The sequence below is a fragment of the Lampris incognitus genome, chromosome 7, assembly GCF_029633865.1.
Source record: "Lampris incognitus isolate fLamInc1 chromosome 7, fLamInc1.hap2, whole genome shotgun sequence".
Taxonomy (NCBI): Eukaryota; Metazoa; Chordata; class Actinopteri; order Lampriformes; family Lampridae; genus Lampris; species Lampris incognitus.
In genome coordinates, this window is record NC_079217.1 from 4,523,115 (window position 1) to 4,538,459 (window position 15,345).

General features: G+C 49.2%; 1 protein-coding gene across 3 annotated transcripts in view; it reads left to right on the forward strand.

Annotated features, from left to right (window-relative positions):
• Nucleotides 1-15,103, forward strand: part of LOC130116066 (muscleblind-like protein 1) — an 89,612-nt gene extending 74,509 nt beyond the window's left edge. Inside the window, exons 5-11 of one of the 3 annotated variants that reach the window (XM_056283998.1) lie at nt 2,749-2,988; nt 7,194-7,247; nt 8,145-8,295; nt 9,764-9,799; nt 13,322-13,413; nt 13,684-13,757; nt 14,435-15,103. In XM_056283998.1, the coding sequence (XP_056139973.1) occupies nt 2,749-2,988; nt 7,194-7,247; nt 8,145-8,295; nt 9,764-9,799; nt 13,322-13,413; nt 13,684-13,740 (630 nt within the window). In that variant the 3' untranslated portion in view covers nt 13,741-13,757; nt 14,435-15,103. The remainder of the gene's footprint in view (nt 1-2,748; nt 2,989-7,193; nt 7,248-8,144; nt 8,296-9,763; nt 9,800-13,321; nt 13,414-13,683; nt 13,758-14,434) is intronic. The other 2 variants (XM_056283997.1, XM_056283996.1) reach the window with 2 other exon arrangements.
• The last annotated feature ends 242 nt before the right edge of the window (nt 15,104-15,345 follow it).

Here is a 15,345-nt window from a genome sequence, read left to right on the forward strand (position 1 = left end):
ATAAATGTCTGTCTGCTGGCCCTACTTTATTGAGCCAGATCATACTCTAGCCTAATTTGCCAAGAACTAGGTTTGCTAAAAATATCCTACAGAAAAAAGGCCGGGGATATTTTAGTCTCTGTCTTGTGTGTCGTTTAAAATAAACAGCGCAGGAATTCTGCAGGCGAACACACGAATGAGTCTATCGACTGAAATTTGGACAGACAGTTTCCGGAGGCCGGGAGAAAGTCTTATTTTAGGAGATTAGGAATCAGGAACACTTTGTCATTTCACTTCATGCACTTGCGTACATGAAATGAAATGCAATGCCGTTTCCCCCAGCCCACATCAGTCCAACACAAAGACAAAAACACATCCAAAAACTACAACAACACACATACCCAAACTAACACACCCAAACTCACACACATACCCACACTAACGCACAAAAAAATCACTGTCCAAGGGGACGAACGCCAGCCAGGATGACTGTCGAAACCGCCGGTCTGCATGGGCTAGCAGTTAGCTTAGCCTGCCCCGCTTCCGCGTCCTGTCACACCGCCCTCGGCGTTTCCTCCTCGGGTGCAGCTCCAGGCAGGGCCCGTGGTCCCCGGGCCCACCGGACGAAGCAGACCAAGCTCTCCCAGCCAATCCAGCGCCAGCGCCCCCGGCCGGACACCCTTAACACACCTCCCCGCACTCCTCACGACGACATCAAAAACACCACAGTCAACGCCAGGTGAGGCCGCCGCCAGACCGTCCTCGGTGTTATCTTTACTGCCGGTCTGCATGGGCTAGCAGTTAGCTTAGCCTGCCCCGCTCTCCCAGCCAATCCAGCGCCAGCTCTCCCAGCCGTCAAACGAAGACAAGACACAGACGTGGACAAAGACACTGCAAGGACGGTGCTGGGCGAGGCCGCCGAAAATGTGAATTTGCGCCGCCATCCTCCGACACGGCACTGGGTGAGGCCGCCACAAACGCGAATTTGGGCAGCCATCTTCCCCCAACAGAGCGGAAAAATGATCCTCAATAGAGTATATTCTGAAATACTTTTCTTCAAGTAACAATCTATTGTGAGCCATCTATTTATCTATCTATGTGTCCATCCCCCACACCATTTTCCTCTCCCTCTCTCTCCCCCCTCTGCCTCTCTCTCTCTCTCTCTCTCTCCCCCCTCTGCCTCTCTCTCTCTCTCTCCCCCCTCTGCCTCTCTCTCTCTCTCTCTCTCTCTCTCTCTCTCTCTCACACACACAGGTACACACAGACACGTAGCGATGCTGCAGCATTTCAGTCGACGTGAAATCATATCTTGCTTACCTGCAACCATGGTGATGTAAATGGCGTGGAGGGACCGTTACCATGGGGACAGAAATATGATTAGCAGGCCCTTTATTTGTTTGACCAGCCAAGCACTTTCTCTGGGCTCGCTCTCCCCGTACGGCTGATTAACCACGGATGGTCCCCACCTGGACCAGGGATCAGAGAACACCGAGCTCTCCTGCCTTCATCCTCTTTTCTCTCCACTCGTTTTTTGACATTTTATTTTTATCTTTACCATGCTAGTCTTACTTTACATCCCCTGGGACTCCCCCCCCCCCCTTGATCCACATCTCTCTCTGTCCTCTGCTTCTTATTCATCACCCACTCCCACGCTTTCTTTTCTCTCCCTTGTTTCCTCCCTCCCTCCTGCTACTCCCAACATCTGCCTGACAACAAGGCTGCGCCTTTTTTTTCCTTCTTTTTTTTTGTTTTAAATAAGCCCAGCAGTGAAAGTGGTGATGGTAGCAGTGGCAGTGAATTTATAGGTGTGTGTGTGAGAGAGAGAGAGAGATTCAGAGAGATGCTGACAAAGAGAGAGAAAAGGAGGGAGAGAAAGATAGAGACCTACCTCACGACTAATACAAATCAGTGTCGGTGGATGATGAGCTGTGGTGACAGGAGACGGAAGGGTTTGAAAAGATAAGTGAGCCGGTGACTTTTTGTCTTGACAACCTGTCCACCGGCCGCATCCTTTACGCGTGCAGGGGAGCCAGATGGGTAAACAGACATTTAGTAAATGTCTTCTTCGAGCACAGTGACTGATATGTTGATACAACATACCACGTAATTACTTTTCATTCCCAGCGGGCAGGACTCAGGATGCAGCTCGGTCTTCGTGATGGCCGCCTCTAGATCTTGAGTTATTGCACAACTCTCCAAACCTCAAAATTGAATTCTGGAAAACGATGTCTCGTGAGATTGCACACGCACCCGCCTCGTCTGGGTCTGGGTAATTACGTCAGCTCCAGCTTCTCTTGAGAGTAACCAGCCACCTATTTCCCTCGCGTCCCGTCGAGACCCTGCAGTCGGGACGAAGCGGTTTTGCAAACTCTCTGGCTAAATGCTGCCACCTAATGGACCTCTGAGGGAGAGCAACAACACAGCTAATTTCAACAATAGCTAAATGTTGCATGATTGATGAGTCCGTAAACACTGGTAGAGCTCGTTGTGTTTATCAATCAACCGTAATGGCGTAACCTGTCTGCACGGCTGGTCTGCTTGATTCCCGGAATGACTGAGCAGATGGATGACTTCATCAAATGTCTGGTACATTTTCTTGTCGTTGTTTGTGTAAAGCTGTTTGATGGCTTAGTCGAACAGAACCTTCACAACTGCACAGGTGTGTGTGTGTGTCTGTATTTGTGTCTTTTCTTGTGTGTGTGTGCACATGTCTATGTTTGTGCATATGTGTATGGTGAATGTATTTTTATGCGTGTGTGTGTCCACCAGGTATGTCGGGAGTATCAGCGGGGCAACTGCACACGTGGGGAGAACGACTGCCGCTTCGCCCACCCTGCAGACAGCACCATGATCGACACCAACGACAACACCGTCACGGTGTGTATGGACTACATCAAAGGCCGCTGCTCCCGGGAAAAGTGCAAGTACTTCCACCCTCCAGCCCACCTGCAGGCCAAGATCAAGGCCGCCCAACACCAAGTCAACCAGGCAGCTGCAGCCGCAGCAATGGTAGGTATCCTTCCGGAAATGACAGTCCCAGAAAAGTGTTCTACATGCTTCAAATGAACCGGTTCGCACAATTCATCGTCTGACCATGTCGGGCTGCAGTGTCATTCGTACCGTTTCCCAAACAGCGGAAGTTGAGGGTGGCTCGAGATGCTGCCTGTCATCGAGAGGATTATAAACAGGAAATCTTCATCACTGCAGCGCAGAGTTAAAGAAGGCAGAGAAGGCAAACACTCTGAAAGCGGATCCCCACCAACCGCCATTTATAGCTAGACCACTTCACCTACACTGGCTTTGTGTAGGAAGCGGGCATGTGTTGAGCGAAGTGCCGATGGGACATCTTGCAATGGGAACTAATCTTGCGGTTCGGAGAAAGGAGTAGGACAAAAGATGAAGTACACAACTTTATGCAAATGAGGGTGTTGATTGTGGTGCGATCAGCCAAACCGACTCTTCAACTAGATTCGGTTTGTTCTCACAGTCGTCCCTCTGGGATCTTACTGAATTTTGTCTCCTGCCCCACCAGGCCGGTCACACCCACAAGCGGCCAACTTGTGAGGGCAGACATGAATTTTTCTCAGAGTTTTTCCTCGAAAGTACTGTCGGTTTAGCGGGGAGCAGTCAACACGACGTTGGAGGTAGTTGTGTGAAGGATGAACAGATAGAATTTACAGCCCACTCCCGAAGCACACCTGGCTGTAAACCTGGCTGTTCGGAAGTTCTGTCTCCCCCTTTTTGGCCGTGAAAGTAATTACGACTCTTCTTTCAGCGCTCGCCAACGAGGAGACGCTACACCAATGCTTATCGGTGTTTGTCTTTGCCGTTGATTGCTTCCTTTTATTCTCCCTCGGGCATCAGAAACCTTTCTGGGATGCTTCTTAGGTTTTTCCGCCACAGCTTCCAAGCCCGGGAGCGTTCTGGCAGAAAGCTCTGAAGCCAAGCCAGTCAGAGGCGTGCGAATGCTGTCGTCACACGGAAGCTCAGCTTTGGCGAAGCGGTCTTTGCTGGCTGATGTAAAATGCATCACTTCCGGTGCACCAGCGTGGGAATGCGGCGCGGGAATGTCGCCCCAGACACTAGATTTAAAACTCCGGTATACTGCGAAATACAGAGAGATTTTCCTGGCGGTGATGGGCTTGATCATCATCGTGTGAACTTGTTTGGCAAGGGCTTGAATTCATTTATGTGTAAAGGTCCCTCCCGCATTCTAGCTTTAATTTCGGTTTTGAAAAGTTACAAAAATTTCCGACGGAGACCACCGCAGTCCGAGTGTTAGATGAAAATAGCTTTCTGACACTACCCGACAAGCTGAACAGTACTTCGTTTGAAGCATGCAGCAACCCTCAAGCTCAACAAGCACATCAGTCCACCGAGCCTGGCCGGCTTCAGCTGCCTCAGTTCTGCTTTGGGAGCCTGTTTTCCCTCTCAAACCTGATGCAAACCACTACTAATCATCGGTCATTAAAAAATGGTGTAGGAAGATAATCAGTTATTTCGATGTCAATCCAGCCTTGTAGATAATAGACCCAAGACCCTTAATGTCATTTAGACAACCCCGAAGCTTGTCCTTTAAGGTAAACAGTGCCCAGGAAAACCGTGGGTCTTACTGAACATACTTCAGTTCAGATATACTACAACGGATCCAGAAAGTCAGCGGCTAATTCACTGTTGGTAGAAATGCTCCTGATTTTATCCTTTTCCACCTGGATCGGTATCGTGGTGACAGGCACGGGCCCCCGTCCATAGGGGTAGTGGTTGTGTCAGGAAGGGCATCCCATGTAAAATTTTGCCAAATCAGTATGCTACCGGATCGGTCAAGGCCCGGGTTAACAATGGCCGCCATTGGCGTTGTTCCCTCACTGGGTACCGATGGAAACTTTAAAATCCGCTGTGGTGACCCCTGAGAAACAGGGAACGAGCCGAAAGAAGAAGAAGAATCTAGATTGGTATCACAACTGCCAGCCTTTATCCTAGAGCCCTGATTCCTGATGCCTGTATGTTGGCTTCAGCTTCATTTAGGAGGATTTTTTAATTCTTGATTTTTATTGTTTTGCTTTTAAGTTAAAAGTAGAATGAGTAGGATTTCTTGGTTGCCGTTTGTAAACACAATATTCAAAGTTGCCCCCCCCCCCGGCTCAGTGACACCAGGAGGACACGCCCCCTGACCGCAGTGTCCAGAACACATCCCAGTGTACAGGCCAACTCCGCGTCGCTCTTCATCCCCTTCCTCTCCTTCAGCGCTCGCCAGAGGGTGAAAGCCGACCCCAGATTCACCCTCGTTCGGAACGAGCTTTGTCCGCTTGGCGTTTCGCCTCGCTATGTTTGCATCTTTTCCCCGCTGTGTCCGCCACTGTCGTAGCGTCCTCTTGGATGCGTACTTAGGATCTCAATCCGGCACCCGGTCGCTACGTTTTCATAGAGTCCCGCTGTCCAAAAGTTAACGCCCAGAAACGTCCCGCACATAGCAAAATAAGAAGACACAGGCAGGGGACAGGGTCTGTGCAGGTACACACACCGTCACGCACCTCTAGTGGATCAGAAGTGAGGATTTAGAGAGATCATGTTTTTATGAGTCTATACATTTGATTTTTAGGTAAATCCTACTCGCTGTACATTTAACAAGTTACTAGACACATCGTCAGGGTGTCCATGTTTCCTGGAAAATGATAGAATCAATCAAATGTACTGGAAGTGTTATTTAAGTCTAGGCAAAGTGTGAAGTAAGTTAAAAAGCTGCATCTTTACCCGCTGAGATGACTGTATTAGCGTTAACATTTAGCTGAGATTTCACATTAGTGCTTGGATTTTTATTTGGGGGGGGGGTGTTCAACAACCAGGTAAAGGCCATTTAGAGGCTGTTGAGGTGTCCACTAATCGTTTAGCCCTGAATAATATGACCCTCAGCGAGTGACTGCCGTCGTATATACCCAAGCAAAAGTCATGGAAAAGTCTTTGAAAATCCATCCCTCCATTATCCAAGCTGCTTATCCCAATTGGGGTCATGGGATGCTGGAGCCTACCCCAGCAGTCACTGGGCGGCAGGCAGGGAGACACCCTGGACAGGCAGCCAGTCCATCGCAGGACACACACATTCACACCTAGGGACAATTTAGTACGGCCGAGTCACCTGACCTACAGGTCTTTGGACTGTGGGAGGAAACCCACACAGACACGGGGAGAACATGCAAACTCCACACTGAGGACGACCCGGGACGACCCCCAAGGTTGGACTACCGGGGTTTGATGGGGTCCATCCATCCATTATCCAAAACCGCTTCTCCCGCTCTCAGGGTCACGGGGATGCTGGAGCCTATCCCAGCAGTCACTGGGCAGCAGGCGGGGAGACACCCTGGACAGGCCGCCAGGCCATCACAGGGTCATCTTGTGATGACCTTGACAGGGTGACCTTGGGGGTCATCCCAGAAAATGATTTCCAAAAAAGAAGGGAGTGGGAACCCTGACCATCTCCTCGATGCCTTTTATTCGAGTTCCTGTCACACATTTCCATCTGTGCCGTCGCCCCCGTCACTGCCTTCAGCCCCGGCTGGTAGACGCTGGCCAGCAGACGTAGTAACCTTGTGCTTTAGTCACAGTAGAAATCGTGCGTGACTGAGCCTACCGCTCCCCTCCTCTGCGCCCCCTCCTCTATTTGCCGCTGTCAGCTTCCTATTTCGCCACACAAACACTCGACTGCTGAGATGAACGTTGTGTGGACTATCTGGGAGCGACGGAGAGCGTCCGTTTTCTCCCCCGTTTTGAAAAACGGGGGAGAAAACGGATCTTTTATTGTGTGATGTGTATCTGTTTACTTTGGATTTCAGAATTCAATGATGATTTCTAAGTATAGGCTACACTGATTTGTTGCTAGATTAATTTCTTTCGATCACCTTTATGAATCTAACGGACGGTGGTTGCCAGAACAACATCGTAATAACGGCTATCAGGAAAAGTCTCGCTAGGGCCGTAACTCTTTTCAGCAACCCTACAGCCATTAATGTGCACGCCCGACCGAGTCCTGTTGTTGTTATATAATGCATTCCAATGATTTGTTTTATATTTGTTTGTTTTTTGTTTTGTTTTTTGTTTTTTTCTCACCAACCCAAACTGCACTGCTGCCCTCATGACGCACCGCCGCTTGCTGGTTTATGTTAATGCGCTTGAACCCCATTGGCCCATTGCCATCATGTGCTCGCTGCCTGCTAATTAAGACTCAGTCGGCTGTCAAATCACTGAAGCGACCCCTCGACGCAACTTTTGACATGGTACTATGACCTTTCACCTTTCAGCCGTGTTATGCTAGAATACTGTGGTAGTTCTGACTAAAGCGTGACACAAATGAACAGATTAATACCATTAACGCACTGAGACGGTGATAAACTGATTGTGGCGAGTCTGACTTTTACTTTTAGATTGGATTTAGTTTAATATCCAACAAATGATAACAATACTAATACTAATAATGCTAATAATAATAATGATGATGTTTTGGGGTACAAATTGAAACCCTGTTCAGGTGGCTCCACATTTCTTTTACGTGTCCATGGTCAGTTCATCACCTCAACAAATCCCCTTAACCAACGGGTGGCATGCCGTCGTACTGTTCCAGTGTCTGATATCCTGTTGTAGCCTAATGCATGCTGTTATCGTTTCCCATTTTTGCATGTGTTATTGGTGGAGAGGCGTCATTACAGTCTTAAAGTGGCTTATATGATGATCATGGAGCTAGCAGTGCAGCTTTCCCTAACTGCAGCATTTCTTCTTGATGGTCCAGTGATCTTTAATGCCGTAATAAAAATTGTACCTGTCGCTACCGACAGGCCGTCTTTACAGATGGCACTATCTACTCTTGTTCAGTGCCTGCAAAGCTCAGGTCGTTTTACATTATTTGCGGTCATATAATATGTGTTGATGCCATTTGAATGATTTTAATCTCACTAGCTAGTTAATACACGTCCTCAGCTAGCACCACTGTACTGTTTCGCTGACAGAGACAGGGTAGTCCACCGCTTGCTTGTGTATAGTAGCTGTTTGACCTGTCTGAAACGGCCACTTTATCTTCTAACGGACTTCTCTCCTCTCTCTGTCCTGAATGTCACCGCTGCCATCTTTTCATTTCCCTTCACTCCCATCCCTTTATTTTGGTGTTGTCCCCTCATCAGGGGCTCCCTCCTGTCTTGCCTCCTTTACCAAAGAGACCTGCACTTGAAAAAGCCAACGGTGCCACCACCATGTTCAATGCTGGCATGTTCCAGTACCAACAAGCCCTGGCCAACATGCAGTTTCAGCAGCAGGCTGCCTTCATACCATCAGGTAGGCCCCCACCTGTCTGGTGACCCTCCACACATCAGTCGTCCCGTCCCCTTTGGCTTGCAAGTCCTGTATAAAGGTTTACACCCCCTTGCGTAGATTTGGGTGATGTTTAAGAATATGACTGGGCGTCCGGGTGGCATGGCGGTCTATTCCGTTGCCTACCAACATGGGGATCGCCAGTTCGAATCCCCATGTTACCTCCGGCTTGGTCGGGCGTCCCTACAGACACAATTGGCTGTGTGTATATGTCCTGGTCGCGGCACTAGCGCCTCCTTTGGTCGGTCGGGGCGCCTGTTCAGGGGGGAGGGGGAACTGGGGGGGAATAGCGTGATCCTCCCACGCACTACGTCCCCCTGGTGAAACTCCTCACTGTCAGGTGAAAAGAAGCGGCTGGTGACTCCACATGTATGGGAGGAGGCATGTGGTAGTCTGCAGCCCTTCCCGGATCAGCAGAGGGGGTGGAGCAGAGACCGGGGCAGCTCGGAAGAGTGGGGTAACTGGCCAACTACAAGTGGGGAGAAAATCCCCACTTGTGTGTGTGTGTATATATGTATATATATATATATATATATATATATATATATACATGTGTGTGTGTGTATGTATGTATGTATATATGACTGAATGAAAGTGTGATGCCCTTGCCAGTGACACGAGTTTGGATTCATACACACATATACAGATATATACACAGCGGGGAAAAAACATGAATATATGTATTAGTCTAGGCTTGTCGGAACTGGTCTGGCCTCTGCAAAGTCATCGTACGCAGTGTCCCATATTCTCATCTGACAGCCTAAGAATAGCCTGCCATCGATCCCCCTCCCTGAGTCATTCTGATCCTCACACAACCTCGCTTTTAGACCCTTCAGAATACTTTTTAAATGCTGAAGGCAGGTCAGCCACCAAACCGGAGTCAAATTCCGTGTTTGTGCAAACCTACGTGGCCAGTAAACATGATGCCGATTCTGACTCAGTGCTGCCACTGGGAAGCAACAATTGCAATAATGAGGTGGAAATAAGACCACTGTTTTGTTTTTGTTTTTTTAATTTGCATCGTCTTTCAACGGAGCAGTTAAGACACTGGAAATTTGAAAGCCCAAAGCAGTAACGTTTCCATCAGTTAGTAATGCCTCATCTGTGATGTATTTATTGCCTTCTGTGTACTGGTTGCACTGGTTTTCTGTGTATTTACAATGCCAACAGAACTGGTTATGTGTGGTGCATAGTGAATATTTTGTTGTAAGTGACTCTGGCCACTGAGCATCATCAACTTGTTAACACATTCAGTGCACTATGGTTGATTCATATCCTTGTGTTACAGGTGTCTCGTATAATTTTGTGGTCATAATATCTCTTCCCTCCCCCCATATTGTCTGACTCTATGACCCTTGTGATGCATTGTCTCGATTTCTTCTCCCCCATCTCCCCTTCTAATCCACGTCCTGTTGCAATGCATGATGGGCAGGCTCAATATTGTGCATGACACCTGCAACAAGTGTTGGTAGGTGCCAGCTTTACTTACTGATTCTCTTTGCACCCATTTCATTCACTCGCTGTTCATCTCGACCCACCACATCAATCTGATGACATGTCCTGATGTGTGAAATATGTGGTTAAAAAAAAAAAGTGATTGGGACGTCCGGGTGGCGTGGCGGTCTATTCCGTTGCCTACCGACACGGGGATCGCCGGTTTGAATCCCCGTGTTACCTCCAGCTTGGTCGGGTGTTTGTAGGTGGGAAGCTGGATTTGGGTGTGTCCTGGTCGCTGCACTAGCGTCTCCTCTGGTCGGTCGGGGCGCCTGTTCAGGGGGGGGGGGGAATGGCGTGATCCTCCCACGTGCTTCGTCCCCCTGGCGAAACTCCTCACCCAGTATGTTTACATGATGTTAGAAAAAGTGGATTTATTGTGTTGGTCCAACTAAAACTGGACTTTTTTTTTATAAATTTATTTCTGATTTTCTCCCAATTTAGTGGCCAATCGATCCCTATTTTAGTTGAAACTCCCACCCTCGTACTGCATGCGTTCACCAACTGCACCACTAAGGTCGGCAGTCTTGAAGGAGACACCTCGCCACTTCCGTGACAAGGTGACTCCAGGCTGAACCACTGCTTTTACCCCCCCACACACACACACACAGACGCATTCGTGTGACGAACACAAGCCGACTCCGCCCCCCTCCCGAAGACGGCGTTGCCAATTATTGCTGCTTCATCGAGTCCGACCATAGTCGGATCTGACGAGACCGAGGCGCGAACCCCGGTCCCCAGTGGGCAACTGCATCGACACAAAGCCGATGCTTAGACCGCTACACCACCGTGGACCCCCTAAAACTGGACTTTTATACTACATGTAAACGTGTTAGTCCCACTGAAGTCGGACTAACGCCCCTAGATGATGCGGTTGGGGATGGATTTACTCTGGCATGTATACGCTTCAGTCGGCCCTGAACTGGCCTAGGCGTTCTGCACATGACCCATAGTTCCTGCGGCGGTCTTCCACCCGGAAGTATCAACAGTAAAGCGTAGAGTACGTATGAAATGTACGAGGCTGTGAAGTCGTCCATGTTTTCACCGCTTGCTAACTTGTTAGTCACTTGTTTGGTATGTGACGCAACAGGTCAACCGGAAGAAGGTCCAATAGCAACCGGCTGAAAGGGGGCGTATCGCCACCTACCGTACCGGGGTCGGACACACTTCTGTCAATAAATTGAGTCTCCCCTGGTTCTTGTATACTGGGACAACAACAGTAGTCCAGTTACATGGCCTAATGGCGCTCTAACCGTAGCTCCACTTAACGGTGCACGTAAACTCCTCACCGTCAGGTGACTCCACATGTATGGGAGGAGGCATGTGGTAGTCTGCAGGCCTCCCCGGATCAGCAGAGGGGGTGCAGCAGCGACCGGGACGGCTCGGGAGAGTGGGGTAATTGGCCGGATACAATTGGGGAGAAGGGGGGTGGGGGTGGTAGCCTCTGTCTTCCCCACCATGACAGTCTTGCAGTGCATATTATGTTGTGATGATGCCATGATTTGGGATTAACTGCTTAAAACTACCTGGAAATTACGTTATGACAAGTTTCTCCCAGAGGCCATTTCTTTTCCATGTTTCACTGGCTGTCGTTCAGGATGCTGCCCTTTTTACTACTGCAGTACGCCTGTCTGTCACCTAATGCTTGTTGTAGTTCCAGCAGTCCTGAACCTGCATCATATTCACCAAAACCCTCTCAGTTACACAGCACTCTCCATCCAAACATGCCCCGTAAACATCAGGTTGTGTTTCCATTACTGTTTGTACACGATTACTGACACCAGTAGAAGTAAAAGGAAACGTTATTACAGTGTTAGTACAGTGTTATTACAGCGTGACGGATTTCCCTCTTCTTGGTCTCATTAGGTTTGTGGCAACAACAATGAAGAGTACGAGAAAAAACGTCATTTCACTATTCTCATCGATAGGGATGGGTACCAAAACTCGGTGTTAAATCATTAAAGACCGTCGTTAACGGTTCTGGTACCGGTACTGCAGACATTAAGAAAATACATTTCCTATTTATTTACGCTACATAAACGTGATCTTGCAGCTTTTATCTCACCCACTCCGTTTTGAATTTGCAGTAAGATTAATAAGACATTGGTCCATGAAGCATTTTCGCTAGTCCCCATCTAGAAGAGTCTCGGAGCCGGTCGAGCTCTGTCTCTCACCCCCTCCCTCCCCCTCTCTCTCTTACATGCAGAGCCTGCTCTTATGCCCCTTTTCCACTACATGGTACCGGCTCACCTCGACTCAACTTTTTTTGTTTTCCATTACTGGAAAGTACCGGCATTTTGGCACCACCTTTGTCGAGGTTCCAAAAAAACTGGAGCGGGAACCAAAATCAATGCAGACCAGCTACACTGAGGGGGCGCTGTTACGGTGATGGAAAACGACCCCCTGCCAGTCGAGTCAAGCCGAGCCGGTACCATGTAGTGGAAAGGGGGCATTAGTGGCAATGGCGGCGAGAACGAAACAGTCAAGTCTGGTTCACTAGACTCGACGCTGACGGTGCTCGTCGCCACAAGTGCAGCAAGTCTTTTGCATGTGAGGGCGGGAACACAAGCAACCTTTCGACACATCTGGCAAAGTGCATCACATACAGGTGGAGAAATGCAGTTTTCGACTGCCTGGCCTGTCTCTCGCGGCCCCATCCACCTCGGTTATGTTGTATGCTAGCAGCCTGGAGCCCACACAGTTACCTCAGCTATACACACACGTGTTAGTGGTTAAAAGTGAACACTCTTATCGACCCGGTACTTTAACGGTCCTGTTATCAGTTATTTTTGTTATCTTTTAAGATTAAAAAAAAAAAGAGAGAAACAAATTGAGAACAGAATTAACTTTTTTTTTATTTTCTCATGTCTGGACGGCACAGTGGTTAGCACAGCAAGAGGGTCCTGGGTTCGAGCCCCGGGGTAGTCCAACCTTGGGGGTCATCCCGGGTGGTCCTCTGTGTGGCGTTTGCATGTTCTCCCCATGTCTGTGTGGGTATTGTATGACTGACAATATATTATACATATATATCTATACAAGTATTATGTAGGCCCTGTGATGGCCTGGCAGCCTGTCCAGGGTGTCTCCCCACCTGCTGCCCAAAGACTGCTGGGATAGGCTCCATCATCACGCGGCCCTGAGAGCAGGATAAGCGCTTGGGATAATGGATGGATGGGTTGATGATGAAAAGTTAACGCTCTGTCCAGACATGAGAAACATTTTTTTTTAAAAAAAGACAAAAACAACTGCTGACAGTACCGTTAAAGTACCGGATCGATAAATGGTATCGGTAATAGTAGTACCGTTAAAGTACCAGATCGATAAGCAGTAGTGGTACCGTTAAGATCTTAACGATACCATCCCTCCTGATCGACGGGTTGTCTCATGTTTAGCAGCGCTTCATAGACAGACGTAGAGAACGAGGTGTTCTCCATTAAGCTTTGTACTGTGGTGCCACCCTGGTTCAGCTGCCTGTGTGATCTTTCCCTCCCTTAAGTACCCATGATGCACGGTGCTACTCCCGTCACTGTGTCTGCAGGCACCACATCTGCCACAAGTGTTCCCTTTGCAACCGCAACAGCCAATCAGGTTTGTCCATCTCTACCTCCCTTCTGTTCTCAAGTCCAGAACCAAGCCTAACTTGTTAATTCGTGGATTTGTTTACTTTCTAATTCAAAGATCATTCTCTCATCACTGTGAAGGTTCTGAGAGCATCTGAGGACACACACTGTAATATTTGAATAATTGTGTTACTTTTCTGTGATGGACTCGTGACAAGATGAATGTTGACTAATCTTGGCGTTCTCTCACTCGCTCTCTCTGTTTTTGTCTCTCTCCCTTTTGTTTCTTCTCATGCAGATTCCAATAATATCTGCAGACCATCTGACGAGTCACAAGTATGTGACCCAGATGTAGGCGTCTCAATCAGAACAGTATGTACTCCTTCCTCTTTCCCACAACTCACATATCACCATTCTTATCATCTCCTGACAGCCATCATGCCAACCCCCCACCCCCACCCAGCATACACACACAAAAAAAGGATTATTAAGAGTTGACTTGGGGCGTCCGGGTGGCGTGGTGGTCTACTCCGTTGCCTACGGACACGGGAATGGCTGGTTTGAATCCCTGTGTTACCGCTGGCTTGGTCGGGGGTCCTTACAGACACAATTGGCTGTGTCTGCAGGTGGGAAGCCGGATGTGGATATGTGTCCTGTTCGCTGCACTAGCGCCTCCTCTGGTCGGTTGGGGCACCTGTTCGGGAAACGGGGGGGGGGGGGGTAGCGTGATCCTCCCACGCGCTACGCCCCCCTGGTGAAACTACTCACTTGCAGGTGAAAAGAAGCGGCTGGCGACTCCAAATGTATGGGAGGAGGCATGTGGTAGTCTGCAGCCCTCTCCGGATCGGCTCGGAAGAGTGGGGTAATTGGCCGGGTACAACTGGGGAGAAAAAGGAGGGGGGGAAAAAAGAGTTAACTTTTACAGCTCAAGGCCTTCATTCATCACATCATGGCCCTGCTTTATTGTCCGAGCTCCGTCCCTTTAGTCAAGTGATGGAGTTTTGAAGTTCGGGGCGGACTAAAAAGCATGGTGTGCTCGTCTCTTTCAGATCAAGCTGGAAGAGTGTCGGCGTCCAGTCCAAGATTAACAACCACCCTTCACGCCGGCGACATCGAGAGCAAACAGGAAATCCACATTCGAGCTGGAGCGGGGGGGGGGGGGGGATCTGCATGTTAACACGGGAGGCTGAGTTTGTTTGTGGTACCTTCTCACGTGTATTTCACACAAAACTAGAAATAACAGTACAGACGAACAGAACATCACCCACGTCCGAGTCCGCCTCTCGCCCTGCGGAGGCACCTTAACCTTTATTCACCCGACACATCTTGAATGTCAACATGAGGTAAACGTGCGGAGCAGAAGTCTGAGTGGTACGTTCATAGACCAACAGTTAGGAATAAGTGTATTTGGTTTGGTTGTTGTTGGGTTTTTTTTAACCTAAATGTGTTATTTTGTTTACAAAAAGATGCACCTTGCATTTGGATTAACGTACTCTGAAAACGAGGGGGGTCGTTCGACCGAAGGACACGGGCGTGGTTTTCTCCAAAGTCCACGACGAGGGACGCGGGTCCCCCCGGAGGCGAGGTGCAACGGCTGAATGTTCGGGATGAGGTCTGTCTGGACGAGGTCTGTGTCTGGACGAGGTCTGTGTCCGGACGAGGTCCGTGTCTGGACGAGGTCTGTCTAGACGAGGTCTGTGTCCGGGTGAGGTTTGTCCGGGCGAGGTCTGTCTAGACGAGGTCTGTGTCCGGACAAGGTCCGTGTCTGGACGAGGTTTGTCCGGACGAGGTTTGTCCGGGCGAGGTCTGTGTCTGGACGAGGTCTATGTCCGGACGAGGTCTGTGTCTGGACGAGGTCTGTGTCCGGGCGAGGTCTGTCTGGACGAGGTCTGTCTGGACGAGGTCTGTGTCTGGACGAGGTCTGTGTCTGGACGAGGTCTATGTCCGGACGAGGTCTGTG